We start from the raw sequence: 15,612 nt of genomic DNA, 5'->3' as shown, positions 1-15,612 counted from the left end.
ATCACACAAGCTGGAAAAAACACAAAAGCAGGAAAACAAGAGGCACCACAGGGAAGAGTGCATGATCAAATTAGAAAAGATGATGTAATACTGAAATAAATTTGATTTATATCTAAATAAAAATAATACATTACAGATTATGACCATAGACTGTAAAAAAAAAAAATGGACGTCCGATTGCCTGGCTGGAAGTGAGGCTTCCACAAAAACTCTGTACAACGGAAAAGATGAGCAACAATGTCCTTTTTTTTATTGTCATTGATTATGACATAAATATAATCACGAGGCTGATTCAACCATCAGTCAGTCATCTTTTAGTTCTATAGATCGGTTCAATAAAAGTTATCTCAGGACACTTAATATGGATCAGGGCATTGATTAACACAATGCACGCATTAAACAGGGTCTGAAAGTTACGTACGCGCAGACAATCTGGTGAGGAGTGGATGAAACACCGGTGTTCTTATACTGCAGGCTTGATTGTAGATGGGAGGCAGGGGAATGATGAGCCACACACACAACAAAGAGAGACAGACAGGGAGAACAGACAGACACAAGAGGGATGGGGAAACAGGAAAACGTAGGTTGAGGCCATGTAACAGTCTCATGACCTTTAGCAAACATGTAGTAGAGTTTAGATGAACCATCAAACTGTTGTGAGGATTACACTCACAGTTTAGACAAAGTTCAGACTGTTTACAAAAATGAGCCAACATGTAAACATGAAATAACCGTTTCTGTTTTCTCTATGATTTTTAGATTAATGTTGCAACAGTAGTATCGTGTTTGTACTCGACTTTAAGTCCACCTACACAACCAACACAGCAGTTTGTTTAATGAATGACAAGTGGGGGCTGCACACCATGGTCCAAAGAGAGAAAGACTGACATGACAGATACAATGGAGAAGAGATACTGTGTTGGAGTCTTACAATAATCTCTGACGTGTGAAAAGCTTGAGAAAGGTTTTGAAAGGTTATATGGAACAATAAGATTTATCAGAGCGGCAGATAAAAATTGAAGTGAAGCAAAATGAGATGAAGCAAGTTTTATCAAATGTTATAACCAATGAAATAAAGAGCTCCATCACTGACACCATGTGCAATAATGTCTGTGTACTATATATGAAGGTCAAAACATCAATGAAATGGATACATGATGAATAATATTTGGATCAGATTCAGACATGTAAGGTTAGATCAGCATTTGTTCACATTAACAGAGTATCTTGTCTCGTTGTGGAGGTCTGGTGTGAGGTTGTCCGATGGGTCAAATAAAGTTTGATAATAAAATAATTTCATTAACAAATACAGACACAAGTACAAACCGTCTCCATGGAGCTGTGTGTCATGCTTGGTGTGAACTGCTGTGAGATTATAGAGCAGATTTGCATGTGCAACCTGCCACAGTTGTTTGCATGACAGTATGTCATGAGGGCCGTTAGGGTGAACACTGACAGCTGTTTCTTTTATTAACACAGTCATAGATCCCTCTCTCTCTCTCTGCAGATCTCAACGTGGTTGTTAATACGAAAATATTACACAGCTTTACGTGATCGAGTGAAGTGACAGCGCGAAATTCACCCAACCAAGAAACACAAGAGAGAGGGACTTTAATTCTTTCAACTACTTTATTCACTGCAACACACACACACACACACACACACACACACACAAACACACAATGTCCTCAGTCATCTTCACACACTTTGCTCAGTGACATGTTTTAACTGCACTGATGTACAAAATGACTCTACTGCTGCATAGATGTCTAAACAGGACTACAAGGATTCCAAATATCTGCCCTGTATGAGAGTGCTTGGCGGGTCCTATCATGTGTGCTCAACAACTCAAGATTTACGTTTTTAATCTGGCTTTTGACTTGGAGTAATTTGGTTTTAGCCCTGGACTGCATTATAACTTTTTTTACTCTTATGACCAATTTGTATTTGTCTTATTTTTATTATATCTTATTTAGTTTTTATTTAATATATTGTAATTTTCTCAGATATATTTGATTTAATTGATTGATTTTATTTTATTTATCTGGGATTCATTTGATTGTATTCAATTGATTGATTTTATTTTAATTGCTTTTATTTTATTTGTATTTTGAAGTATATATGTTATATCACATTCCTCTGTCTTGTTTTAGTCTTGTATAATTGTATCTGTTGCTGTTGTTTTCTGTCTGTTCTTTTATGAAGCACTTCAGGCTGCATGTTTGAATGTATGAAAGTTGCTGTATAAATAAAAATGAGTTGAGTTGCTAAAAGTTTTGATACCATCATTACTCAGGAGATCAGGAGCGGTAAGGTAGGACAGGCCGTTTATTCAAGAAGCATTGTGTAGTTCATTGTTCTGTACATCCCGACTGTACAACAGCAGTCAATAAATATAATTTCGGAAGGAAAAAGAAGCAAGGTTAGGGAGGTCATGTGGTAAACTCAGGTAGAAGCCAGGTGCTCTTGAAGAGAGAAGCGAAAGTCGAAAAAGGGGAAGCCATGAGGGCCGTCTTCAGGCACACCAGTTTGAGTCAAAAGTAATTGTTCATAATTATAATAATGATCATAATAATCATTGATAGGACTTATACAGCACTTTTCTGGGTACTCAAAGCTTTACATGAAGTGCAAAAAAAAAGATAAAATAGAAAATAAATAAAACAGAACAAAGACAGAGGTGGGAGGGAGGGAGTAGAGGTAGATTTTTTTGAACAGGAAGGTCTTGAGGTGGTTTTTAAATGAGCAAGGAGAGTCAGAGTTGAGGATGTTTGGAGGGAGAGAGTTCCAGAGAGTCGGGGCAGTGATGGCAAAGTCTCCGTCCCCTAGGGAGCGGGGCTTGATCTTGGTGATAGGGGACAGGAGGTTAGCGTCTGATGATCTGAGGCGATGAGATGGGGAGTAATGTTTGAGGAGGTAGGTCAGGTATGAGAGGGCAAGGTTATTTAGGGCTTTGTAGGTGATGAGCAGGATCTTGAAGTAGATTCGGTGCTGTATGGGGGGGCAGTGGAGGTGCTGAAGGATGGGTGTGATGTGGGCTCTGGAGCGGGAGTGGGTGAGTAACCGGGCAGCTAAGTTCTGGACATGTTGGAGTTTTTGGAGGTCAGTGGAGGGAAGGCCGTAAAGGATGCTGTTACAGTAGTCCGGTCTGGAGGTTATGAAGGTGTGGATGAGTGTTTCGGTTAAGGGCATAACGTTTTAAAAATAAGTTTCTTCTGATCACTATTTCAAAACGTTACATCCTGAACTATTAAAAGCTTTTGAATTTATTCTTTGACTTAAGCTAGAGTGCCTGAAGACAGACCCCTTGGCTTCTCCCTTTTCAAATATAATTTCTTCCCCTAAAAAATCTAGCATTAACTGAACTAGTTGCACAAGAACAGCAGAGAAAAGTAGTTTGGTGTGGTTAATGATGAAACTCTCATAACTCAGTTTCCACCCAAAGTGAGGCAGAGCACAATCATGATTTAGGGGGTTTCAAAAAAGTAGTCTATAGTTATGTAACGGTCTGACAATCTAGCCCAAGTTTTCAAAGAATTTAATATATAGCAGACACCTTTAAGGCCTTCCTGTCTGGGCTTCTTTAGTGTCACTCCAAGTGTCCTTCAAATGTTGACAAAGGTGACAAAGAAGAAACGCAGTGAGTGATAATAGAGTCCAATAAAAATTTAAGACACACCTGAGACGTTGTTTAACATTTTATGCAGAGAGATGGATCTCTGACACATGAAACCCAGTTTCACTTGGTTTGTCAGGAACATTTTAAAGACCTCAGATATGAACGTGAATATGTTGAGGGTTTCCTCTGTTGTTTTCATAAAGCATCTCCACAGCAGAATATGTGAAGAGTACTAAAGAGTCTCTGTATCGCGCTCTAATGAAGGACACTCATTAGTCACACATAAACGTATATATACAGGCTCACACGACAGCTAGAGGACTCTTAACAGGCTCACTTCAGACTATGTCTCCAACACTCAGACTACTTCTTCAACACTGCAGAAATAAAAACGTATAGTTAGTTTTCATGATGAAATATTCAGTCACACATCAATTCACAGATCTACTTCAAGAGTCGTATAAGAGGAACCATTTCTCCACTGAACTGTGACTTCAAGAACATTTGCTACACATAATATTTATCAGTGATGCTTTTTTTGGATGGGGTCTGGTGTTTTATACTTTGGGTACAGACTTTGCATGGTCCCTGGGCTCAGCTTTGGATGTTCAGTGAAGAGTTTAGACGTCTAGAGGCAGAGATCGCTCAGAGGACGCTGGGAAGGCTTGTTGGACAGAGAAACGTTTAGACTGGATTGTTGAAATGATAATACTCTCATTATTTCCTGTTTCTTTTGCAAACCCAGCACTTCAATATGTATCTTCTTTGAAATATTAAAGAAGCATTGCATGCTTGTAAACCAGGGCTGCTGCTGGGGGAGGAACTGGTTCCTCTGCCTTTCCTCAATCAGATGTTTTGATGTTATTTCCTCAGTGTCTGTCTGTTATGTAGGAAATAATAAAGTCAGAGCTCACAGGCTTCAATCAGCCTTATTGATGCTGTCTTACTTAGCTGACAGCTGATGGGTGTAAACATCAGGATAACTTCAGTCTTGTGTCATTAAAAGCTGTAGAAGTTTGGGTGTGAGAGTCCAAGCTCAATAAAACAGAAGTGTGTGATGTTATTGTGCGTATTGGAGATGTGTTTTTAAAAGTTTATCCAGCTATGTCGGATGATGAGATTTCCTCAGTACCAGGAGGAGCCTCAGGACAGTTAGATTGTTTTTGTCTGGTAACTAGTCCTGGTCTTCTTCAGGCTCCCTCAGGCCCTGACTGTGCAGAGTCTTCCCCGCCATTTCCATCATAGCTTGGACTTCTGGATCCACATCCAGGATGCTCTTCTTGCCGCCCCCCTCCTCCCCCTGAAACAGAAAGTAGAAAGAAACGCCACAGGGGTTTAAGTACACTGGAGGAGGTGACCTTCTGCACGGTCCAGTTCTGCTCATGCACAAGTACAAACAACGTGGATATGACGTAAAATGATGCAACTGTTCTGCTGCAGCCTTGCTTCATATGTAGATAATAAATAATAATCCAATCGTCCCAAGTCCAAGACATTTCATTCCCTTGAAATACATCGTCGGTTTCAGGTCTACATTTTTCATGTCAGCAGACTGAACATTCATGACAGTTCAGTGAAGTCTTTTAACCATGACTGTCCCATCATACTACGAGGTGATGAATTAAAAGGTAGACCTGATGGTGCTCAGGTCTGTCTGGGTCTGGAGTGATGTGAGTGCAGGCCAGCAGGGGACAGGAAAGGGGGGGACAATCGTGCTTCGGCACAGTACAGGACAGCTGGGCCTGATGTGACTGTGCCCCCATATTACTCCCACACAGTTTAAAGCCTGAATTAAAGATTCAAGTTGTGATTTATGTCTGAACTGTAACTGTGGCTGAGACAGGAGAACAAATGTATATTAAAAAAATTTAAAGGAGGATTTTTACATTAATAATAATAATTTACAACAGGGACGTGATACCAGAGAATGTCTCTCTCTCTCTCTCTCTCTCTCTCTCTCTCTCTCTCTCTCTCTCTCTCTCTCTCTCTCTCTCTCTCTCTCTCTCTCTCTCTCTCTCTCTCTCTCTCTCTCTCTATTTCTCTTGCAAAAGCATGTGAACTTTTTCACCTCAGCAGAACAAACAGATACATGAGAGGTAAGAGAACGGTCAGATTGTCTATTTGTCCATCACACATGACACATCTCTCAGATGGATTAATAAAAGTAATGAAAATGTACCAGATGAAATAAAACTCCCTCCAGATGTCTCTGAGCAATCACATTTATCAGTGAGAGAGAAGTGAGGTCATAACGACCTTTGACCTCCACAGTCTGACCAGTAACAATAAGTCCCTCATTTGAAGATCTTCTCTGCAGCTATTCAGATATTAAATTCACAAAATGTGAAACATCGAACATGATGTCTGACTTAAGTCATAAACAGACTTGATATCTCAGTGAGTTCCTCTTTTTGTTTTACAGTCGGAAGAAATGAATTCCTCCCTGATGTGCATGTCCTCGTCTGACAGAATGCTCAGTAAAAATATTCTATTGAATATGGATGTCAGCGTGCGAGAATAATACACAGATGTTAAAAAAGTGTGGAGTTTTCTTAACACTGAGAAGTCTGAATAAAGGATTATTGAACTGCCCTCCCACACAACCGCACCAACCCTCAGTCTGACCTTTTCTGTGCGTCACACCCTGCCTCCATGCCCTTTGAGTTTCCTGTCTGCCTCCCAATGTTGTAACAAAAAGTCAAAAATTAAATGAAACAGAAGAGATATTCATCGTCTGACCTCCTCTGGTTCTGGAGGTTTTCCAACCGCCCAAACTTCCACCGAGTCCAGCGTAAAGTCTTCCTCTCCGGAGAGCTGAGGGCTGCCATAGGTGGTGCACTTTGGCCGTGCACGGCTGTGACCGCGGCCAAAATCGTTATCCAGCCACAGGCCGAAGTAGCCGTGCTGACCACCCATGCCCTGATGAAACACAGAAGACACAGAGAGAAGCTGATATGAGAACTGTTACTATAACTGATATGTATGGTTAACAGGGAGATACAGGAAATAGAATCCCAACAGGGTGAGACGATCACTGACGACGAATCACTGGGACTATTCCCAGTGATTCCTCGTCAGTGATCGTTCCATGGTGATGGATTCCTCTCTGCCTGTTTTGGTGGATTGAACATGAACCTGTCCTCATTCAGCTCTCCTTCTTCTCTGAGCTCTGAGGTTCACACACCTTTAAAAAGAAACTAATGACACAACTTTGAACCCTGCTGCTATCATCACCGCTGCTCATGGTTTAAGTTTCTTTGTAGTGATCTGTAACTTAAAGTTTACTAATAATGCTGGACATGATCCGATATGAACAGTATAAATCTTCCATAGATGTTTAGGAGTGTTGGTATTGGCTGTTATCAGTGATAAAACGGTGCTAACAACCTTTTTGAACAAAAATCGTTTGTAGCAGTGTAACAGTACTTTGTGTCTGTGTGAGTCTCTCCTGAAGGTTTTCAGAGCATTTCACTAAAGACAACTTTAGTGAAACTCTGCATTAAGATTTATTACAGGAGACCCCTTTAACACACATCGGTGCCTTCTTGACAATAAGGTTGGCTGGCCCTCTCTCTATGAATGACGAAATATCCATTGGAATCTTTTTTATCTATAAAGCTCTCTTAGGAAAATTACCACCATACCTCACTGGACTGCTTCATTACCCAGACCGTTTTTATTAGACTCGCACCTCAAACCAGCAGAACTGGGAAAGACTGCTTTTTGTTTCTCTGCTCCTGACTCCTGGGATTAATTGCAGCAGCATCTTGAACCAAATGCACTTTTACCTCTTGGAGAATTTAGAAACTTGATTTTCCACCTGTTGGTTTTATCACCAACAGGGAATAAAAGAAGTGATTTCATAAAAGGTTCAACTAAATTTCACAAAAGGTTGGACATAACCAAGTCACATAAAGGGTTACATATTTAACCACTGTGCAGATCTATATTTGGTAAAAGAGCAAGAGTTCACAGGTTAAACAGTATTTGTGATGAAGTGTACTGAATTCAAATTGACTTTGCTTCACAAATATTAGTAACTGTTTTAGCTAGATTTACCTGTGTATATTTATTGCATCATTTTAATCAATAGTCCCTTCCTATTTTAGTGCATTTTATAGTCAATCACATACACCTCCTTTTATTTTTATTATTTTATTTGATCTTTCCATTGTTTTTATCTCCAAATCAAAAAATGATCCCATTTGATGACTTTCGTACATTTGATGCTTTGTTGTTCGTTTTTCAAATGTCACTGTAACTGACTCGATATCATTGTAAATGAGGGTTGCCCCTCAATGATCTCTTGAGTATAAATAAAGGTTGATATATGATAACTCAATCAGTTTTCTGTCTCTCAAATCAGAAACTTGTATCATATTGTTTTCAGCTCACCATATCTACACCCAGCAGGCTAAATAAGAAGAATAAAATGTTGCACTTGTTCTGATATCTAAGTTCTCCTGTGTTAAAGGAGCATAGTCTCACCAGTCCGTTGGGCATGGTCTGCTGGTTCTGGTTGAGGTACATGAAGTGTTGGTTGTATCCTGTTGCTGTGTAAACTCTCAGTGTGGGAAACACGGTGAACAGGAAGCATCTGGAGTCACCTTCACACACAAACAACCACACACACACACACACACACACACCCACACACAAATGATGAAGATCTGACAGAAAAGTCAAGTGACTACCAGCATTATTCAAACAAGTAGTATTACTTCCTCAATGTGTCTTTTATTAACACATCAGACTCAATCTGACCTGAACCAAAATGAAAGAAGAGTTCACCACAGGATTACAGATTAGTGCTCTGTTTCATGTTACAGCCTGTGAAACATCACAATTCATAGGCTGTTTCATTTCTAATCTGAATTTTAAGACTTCATGTAGTGATGGAGAAAAACAAATGACCTCTCAGCTCTAAATGTCAGACGGTCTCTTTTCTCACCCTGGAACTGAGGTTTGACCTCCCAGGCGTGGGAAGCGAAACCCCCAAAGATGTGTCCCTTTGTGTCTTTAAGAAGCAGCAGCGTGGGCCCGCGCTTCATCAGGCCCGCCATCATCCTGGTGAAGCTCTCTCCATGCAGCCTCGTGGAAAACACAAGTCTCCAGGGGGCGCTGTAGCTGTCTGGTAACTGGAGATATTGACACAGCATGTACTTATTATGTTTCTACTGTAAGTTGCACAAAACTTTCAAAGGCTTTCTGAGCGGCTGCCTCATCTTCAGGGGGAGTTACAGGAAGTGTTTCAAGTGAGACACATTTTTCTTGAATAATCTGAAACATCGTAAATCAAGAGTCCTGAGGAAGAGGTCCAATCAGCCAGCCCAATGAGAACAAGAATTGGAAGGCTCTGTAAGCTAGGACAGGTTCCTGGTTAGTCGGATAGAGAACAAACATGTGCTCCTGGACAAACAGAGCTGCTATTGCTTTTTCTGTTTCCTTCCTTAAAGTGTCTCAGTGTAGCTTGTTATACCTACAATGTCACAAAACATGGGTGCAGCCAAAAATCAACATAATGTATTACTACAGCTTTCAGGTATCTGATACAGTTCCAACAGACTGAGTGTGTGGGTGGATGGTGTGATAAAGATAGATGGATAAATGACCCAGCATCAGCAGCTTAAAGCAGGATCTGATATTAATCCAAAACGCTACAGCTTGAGTACTGACTAGAACTAGGAAGAGAGAGCACATCTCTCCAATGTTAGCTTCTCTACACCGGCTCCCCATAAAATCTAGACTAGAATTTAAAATCCTTCTTCTGACACCTTTGTATCTTAAAGAGCTCATATTGCCCTATTACCCCTCTAGAACACTACTCTCCCAACATGCAGGCCTGCTCATCGTACCTAAAGTCTGTAAAACTAGTATGGGAGGTAGAGCCTTCAGTTATCAGGCCCCTCTCCTTTGGAATCATCTACCAGTCAGGGTCCAGGAGGCAGACACCCTCTCTACTTTTAAGAGAAGGCTTCAAACTTTACTTTTTGATAAGGCTTATAGTTAGAGCTGGATCAGGTTTGGACCAGCTCTTAGTTATGCTGCTATGGGCTTCAACTGGCACACTGGGATCCTGTCTTTCCCTCTCTCTCCTCTGTCTGCTTGTCACTTACATTAACTCCAGACTCCAGCTACTACAACTACTACTATCCACCTCACCACTATCATCTCTCTCTCTCTCTCTTCATCTCCCTCTATCCCTCTCTCCAACATGGTCTCAGCAGATGTGTGTCTAACATGAGTCTGGTCCTGCTGGAGGTTTCTGCCTGTTAAAGGAAGTTTGTCCTTGCCACTGTAACTTGCTAAATGCTGCAAAGTGCTCTGCTCATGGTGGATTAAGATGAGACCAGACTGAGTCCTGTCTGTAAAATGGGACTGGATCTTATCCTGTCTTGATGTTGGGTCTTTGTTAATAATAGAACATAGAGTACGGTCTAGACTTGCTCTGTTTGGAAAGAGTCTGAGGAGAACATTTGTTGTGATTTGATGCTATATAAATAAAGATTGATTGAATATGGGGAGTTGTCTGAACTCTGAACTCTGCTGAGCTCTTAAAGCTGACTATCAATCATAAATGGTAAAAGCTGATTTTTAAAAAGTTCAGATATTCCTAAAATGATTGAAAACATTTAATTTATTCCAGGTATTGATCCACAAATAATCAATGTAATATTGTTGCACTTCTTATTTCAAAGGTTTTAATTATTACAACGATCGAGATCAGTCTCTAGATATCTGTTTATGATCTGAATTAGTCATGAGATCATTTCTATAATATTGGCTCGTACTCTAAGCAAGAATCTGGAAAGATCACCTGGCCCATAATGAACTTAAAGCACTATGTTGTTGTTGTTGCCTGACTAAAATAAAGATACAATTATTTTCCACCAACATGTTGTTGTATTTGTTTGTATTCTGACCTGTGGTGCCAGAAACATGAGGGTGGGAAGGTCCAGCAGACACCTCAGGTCTTTCCAGGGTGTCTCTCTGCAGGGGGGCAGCAGGGTAGGGGCTGGCCTGCCACTCAGCGACACATTTAGACCCTCAGCTACCAGCATCTCCAGGTACAAAGACACCTGAGAAACCCTGAAGATCCAATCTTCCAGGCAAGAAACATCACAAACCCCCTGATCTGAGGAGGAGAGAGTGAAAAGAAGAGAGAACAGTCACATTTCTCTACCTCTAATCTGTTCTGAAAACCTTCAAACCGCCTGATTACCTGAGGGCTTCAGTTCAGAACACAGATGCTCTGCAAGGAGTTTGACACCCAGCGAGCAGTCACCCATTCTCTCAGGCTGCCAGCCCTGCAGGCGCCCTCTGTGGACCAGAATCTGAACTGCAGCAGAAACCAGGTCCTGTAGGAACTGCGAACAAAAGGAGGGGGCAGAGCAGAGAAACAGACAGAAGAGGAAAGGGTGTTAACCATAGGTGTTAGCAGACAAAGTATAGTAGAGCCACAGACATGACACATTATTTCCTGTTTTATGTTTCTATGTTCTCACCTCTGCAACCTGCTCACATGAGACAGTGGTCACACCTGCAGCACGCTTAGACATGGCCATGACAAGAGGAGCGCGTTCCTCCGCAGTGCCTCGCAGAGTGTCGGCCAGGAAGATGAGCAGCTGCTCTCGACCCACTCCAGAAGCAGGAGGGGTGCTGGTCTTCTCAGGAGCTCTGGGTGCTGCGTGTTCGGGGTCGATACCGCACATGCACTGGTAGACCCTCCTCACCATGGAGTCAGGAGCCAAGCTGCCCATCGAGGACTTAAGGTGGGAGAAGGAAGAGTTCATTACACACACAACACACTGACTGAAACTAAATACTGACACAACAGGAACAGTTTGATGAAATACTTGAGTAAAGTGTGGCAACATGGGCAGATTGAAGAGCCAACACCAAGTGGATTGAAAAACTGACCATCACTGTCTGGGCTAATTTGCCAAAAGAGATGAAATCATGTCTAAACAGAGTGAATGAACATCTCAGCGCTGAACTGTCTACTGATGATGAAGAGATGATGAAAAAGAGGGATAGTAGATTATCCCTCCACAGAAAAGCAACAGGAGTCCTATTATTTTCATTACGAGAATGCTATGCCATCACATTTTGAGATTTTGTCTATCATATTAAGTAGTATTTTGTGACCCCAAGGATTTAATTTTTACATGATGATTTAAACATTTCCTATTTGTTATGTGTAATCGCTTGCCTCTGTTTCCCTGTGGAGAAAGGGCAAGCTATGAGAAAAAAAAATGTCCAGCTTCCCGATAAATCATATTCCAAATGTGGAGTATAATAGTCTCGCAAATAGGATTGTCACGTTCCACTTGTGAATCAATTTCATTTAAGTTCCTTTTTATGCTACATAATTTAGTTGAAGAGGTGGAAACATTGTTTAACAGACTGTCTGAAACCCCTCCTCTATAGAAACACAAGGTAGAAAGAAAATCACGTCAAATTCATTCATATATAAATATGCAGACATCAAAGTTTTAAACAGATGATGAAAGTATGTCTGCACACATGGGAACCAAGCTGCAACCTTGGCCTTGACAATTGAAGCCGATGCGGTAGTGTTATAAACTGCAGTTCATCGAGTGTCCACTAGAGGCTGGCTCCTGAAGTACTGGAAACCACATACACACCAATTCAAAAAAGCCGATCTTTACAGCAGAAATAAACATGTTTACAGCCTGGTACAAAAAACGAGTGTAGTCTTGAAAGCTCATTTCTGGATCGGCACACACTATACGATTTTTTTCTAACGCTGCAATTTCGAAGATATGGAGATTACAAGTTTTTCATTGTGAGAGGCACAGCTGACTTGATTGACAGGTGGGAACACTGTAGCTGTTGGCTAGGAGGCTCAAAGCCCGCCTCTTTACCTCACACTAAGTTAGGTTGAGTTCAGCATTTCCAATATGGCTCAAGCCGACGACTGGCTTCAAAACAATGCTTCAGAAACAGACGGGTGACGTCACGGATACTACGTCCATTATTTATACAGCCTATGATGGGAACCTGAAGGAGCTCCTGACACACAAAATGTGATTTAAGGCCAACCCAGTCCTTTGTTAGTGGTCTACATGTGTCTGAAAACACAATCTGACACTCTGTTCAGTCAGTGTAATGATACCTGCTCCTCCCTCACCTGGTCTCCACCCTCTGGCTTCTTGTGTTGCAGGTACATGTTATTGGTGGGCGCGGCTGTATAATGACCCTGACAGGGAGCAGATGAGCCCTGTGCTCCCAGTGATAAGAATAGCTTCCACCTTATTTACTTTAATTATTAGTTAGTGTCTCTTAATTTGTAACAGTCTTTTAGGAGGGCCACACCTTTCTACATCTTTGGGAACTCCACCTTTGTTTCCCTCACAGCAGGCACGACTCGTGAAGGAGGGTGGTGTGGTGAGAAGGAGCTCACTTGCACATAAAGAGACACACACCAAAAATGACCGTTCTGGGATAGGCTGCTTGGACCTCCTCTATTATTTAATGACCAAAGCACGGCACAGACATTTCATGTAGACCACCGCTGTGATAAGTGGTCGAAAAGGGGTACAATATATTCCCTTTAAAAGTCGCATGTATGACAGTTTTCATCTTAACGTTTAAAATTTCAGACATTTTCAGGCAAAGAGAAAGAAGCTATCCAGAGAGAGGCAGAATGTGATCATGCAGTCTCAATCTTAGTCTGACATGATTCTGTCCTGGAACTGTTGGGATGACACATGTTGTCTAAATGGCTAACCCGCATGTCACAGTCTCACCTGCAGCATCTCGAGCGTTAGAGTCTTCCCTGAGGATCCTGCAGCACCAACCTGGAGCTTGTCAAAGACCCCCTCAATCATGGGACGCTCCTCTGGGCGGAAGCGGGCCAGCCGCTTCTGCACCGCCACACTCTCTGTGTTACCCATGGTGCACTGCTGGTCCGGGCATAACAGGAGAAAAAACACACACACACACATTAGAGTCGTAGTGTTTAAATGGAGACACACCAGACACTGAGACAAATACGCCCTAACACAGAATAAATTTATCACTAAATGGATTTAGTTCCTTTGTTTTGAAAGAATCACATGAACTTTTCATCTCAGGGTTTGACCTTACTGTTCTACAGCAAAACCAGAATGAAGGCTTAAGTGACCTTACATTTTAATAACTAGTCCACCATCTGTTCAGCTCTGCTTTATGTGCTGCTGACAATGTGAACTATGGAGTCAGGAGTGCCTTTGTTGTTTCGTTTTTGATGGAAGTCTAAGGTGAACATGCATCTAAACATTTCATGTTTTCAGTGTTGATAAAATGAGTTTTCGTTTTTCTTGTTTTCTCCTGATAACCACACTGTTTCGGATCATTTCCTGGTGATCTAGCTCATGGGTTTCCAAACTTATAGGTGCCAAAGACTTACGACCCTCACTGTCCCTCAATGTAGTTAAATGTTGTTCATACTTCATTTAGCTCATCTGCAGAAAATTAGCCCAGCTACAAGCACATGCGGCTGTGTTCCCTGTGCTGTTATAAAGGAACCTGCTGCTACTGATGCTTTTGTCGATATATTTACAAAGGGTAAAATTTAGATTACATTGTTTTAAAATTCTGGAAGACTTCTCGTGACCCCCCTTTAATGTCTCACGCCCCCCATTTTGGGAACCCCAAATCTAGATAACAAAGCAATGGGCCGGTCGCTATGATAGGTCAGACCTACCTTAAGCCTTTTTCTGTGATGGTTTTACGTTTTTCTAATTCAAGGGACGCAGAAATAATCATGTTATGATAACTTAATAAAACATATGGATGCACGTCCACTTAGGGCTTCCATACTCTTTGAAATTACGTATATATTTTAAAGTTTTTATCTTGGCATGTGTTGAAAAATATATACAACATTGAAATATCTTCAGGCCCTTTTAAAAGTTGACATGGCTGCAGGATGAACTGTAACACAGATGAGATTGTTGATGTTTTAACATTTCAATATTTTTTAAACCCAGTTATGCTCTTATCATTTTGTTAAACATTAATATATCTTTGTTTTCATTAAGTAATAACCCAGATGTCCCAGTCCTCTGGTAGAGATCCAGTGTTGTAGGTGGTGACTTAGGCAAGTGTTTCAGTCTTTCAATTACTGTAAGGTAGCATTCATGTAAAAGTGCAGTGTAATACTTTGATCCCAGCTGTCATGTAGGGCTGAAGAGTAACCAAAATACCGCTCGAATACTTCAATAATACAAGAATACAAAGAGGCTGTGTACACTTAATTTCAGACAGCACATTTACTGTAGTAAGATAAAAACAGTCATAGCCTAAAGTCACATTAAATATCAGACCAAAGCTTCACAATGTTAAATGTCTTTGGTCGTGATCACGCGATGACAATCAATGAAACATCGAAAACAGCATCAGATAACAGAGCCAACATATCACGATTACAAGACATGCATTGTTATGTGTTTCATTGCTTAATTTTGATGAAATGATAACCAAATTCGTCTATGTGCCGCTAACCTTTTAAAGACAGCTGCTTAGGTTTCCATCCTGCATTAAAGTGGATACAAAAATGTAAACTTCCGGGTTTTAAGTGTGACAGCTACAGTAGCCAATCAAATGAGGCCAAAAACGCAAGTGATTGACTGTGATTGGTCCCTGGCATCGTGAGGCGGGAAAACCAGGGTTGAGGTATATTCAGCAACACTATCACTCTGTTACAATATTTTTTGAGTAGCCTTAGTTATTTTTTAGTAATACAACATGTTTTTCTAATATTTTAAATGAATTAATCGGGATTTAAGAGACAAGAAGAGACAATAATTCATCTTCAGTCACATACTGTGTTGCATTCAGGACCATAAAATCATGATGTAGAAACATTAGTGGAAGCTACAGAGAAGATGATAATCCTTTCACTGACCCTGAGCAACTAAAATCATGACCAGTGCTGAAATCAGTCCCCTTTTTATGTTATCAAAGTTAATGCAAATTAATAACAT

The 15,612-nt window shown here is 40.9% G+C and overlaps 1 protein-coding gene across 2 annotated transcripts; it reads right to left on the bottom strand.

Moving 5' to 3' along the window:
* Nucleotides 1–2,310: 2,310 nt before the first annotated feature.
* Nucleotides 2,311–15,210, bottom strand: meak7 (MTOR associated protein, eak-7 homolog). Of its 2 annotated transcripts, none has more exons than XM_034686702.1 (9): nt 15,131–15,191; nt 13,393–13,548; nt 11,125–11,385; nt 10,842–10,986; nt 10,543–10,754; nt 8,571–8,757; nt 8,108–8,226; nt 6,359–6,538; nt 2,311–4,919 (listed from the first exon to the last, which is right to left on the bottom strand). In XM_034686702.1, the coding sequence occupies exons 2-9, from the start codon at nt 13,537–13,539 to the stop codon at nt 4,794–4,796; spliced, it is 1,377 nt and encodes a 458-aa protein (XP_034542593.1). In that variant the 5' UTR covers nt 13,540–13,548; nt 15,131–15,191; the 3' UTR covers nt 2,311–4,793. The 2 variants fall into 2 exon arrangements, with proteins under 2 accessions (XP_034542593.1, XP_034542594.1); XM_034686703.1 differs by having other exon boundaries at nt 3,686–4,919; nt 13,393–13,545; nt 15,131–15,210.
* Nucleotides 15,211–15,612: the final 402 nt, after the last annotated feature.

This window comes from Notolabrus celidotus, chromosome 6 (genome assembly GCF_009762535.1).
Source record: "Notolabrus celidotus isolate fNotCel1 chromosome 6, fNotCel1.pri, whole genome shotgun sequence".
In the NCBI taxonomy this organism is placed as follows: Eukaryota; Metazoa; Chordata; class Actinopteri; order Labriformes; family Labridae; genus Notolabrus; species Notolabrus celidotus.
The sequence above is the reverse complement of the archived record's forward strand: the minus strand, read 5'-3'. Positions and strand labels throughout refer to the sequence as shown.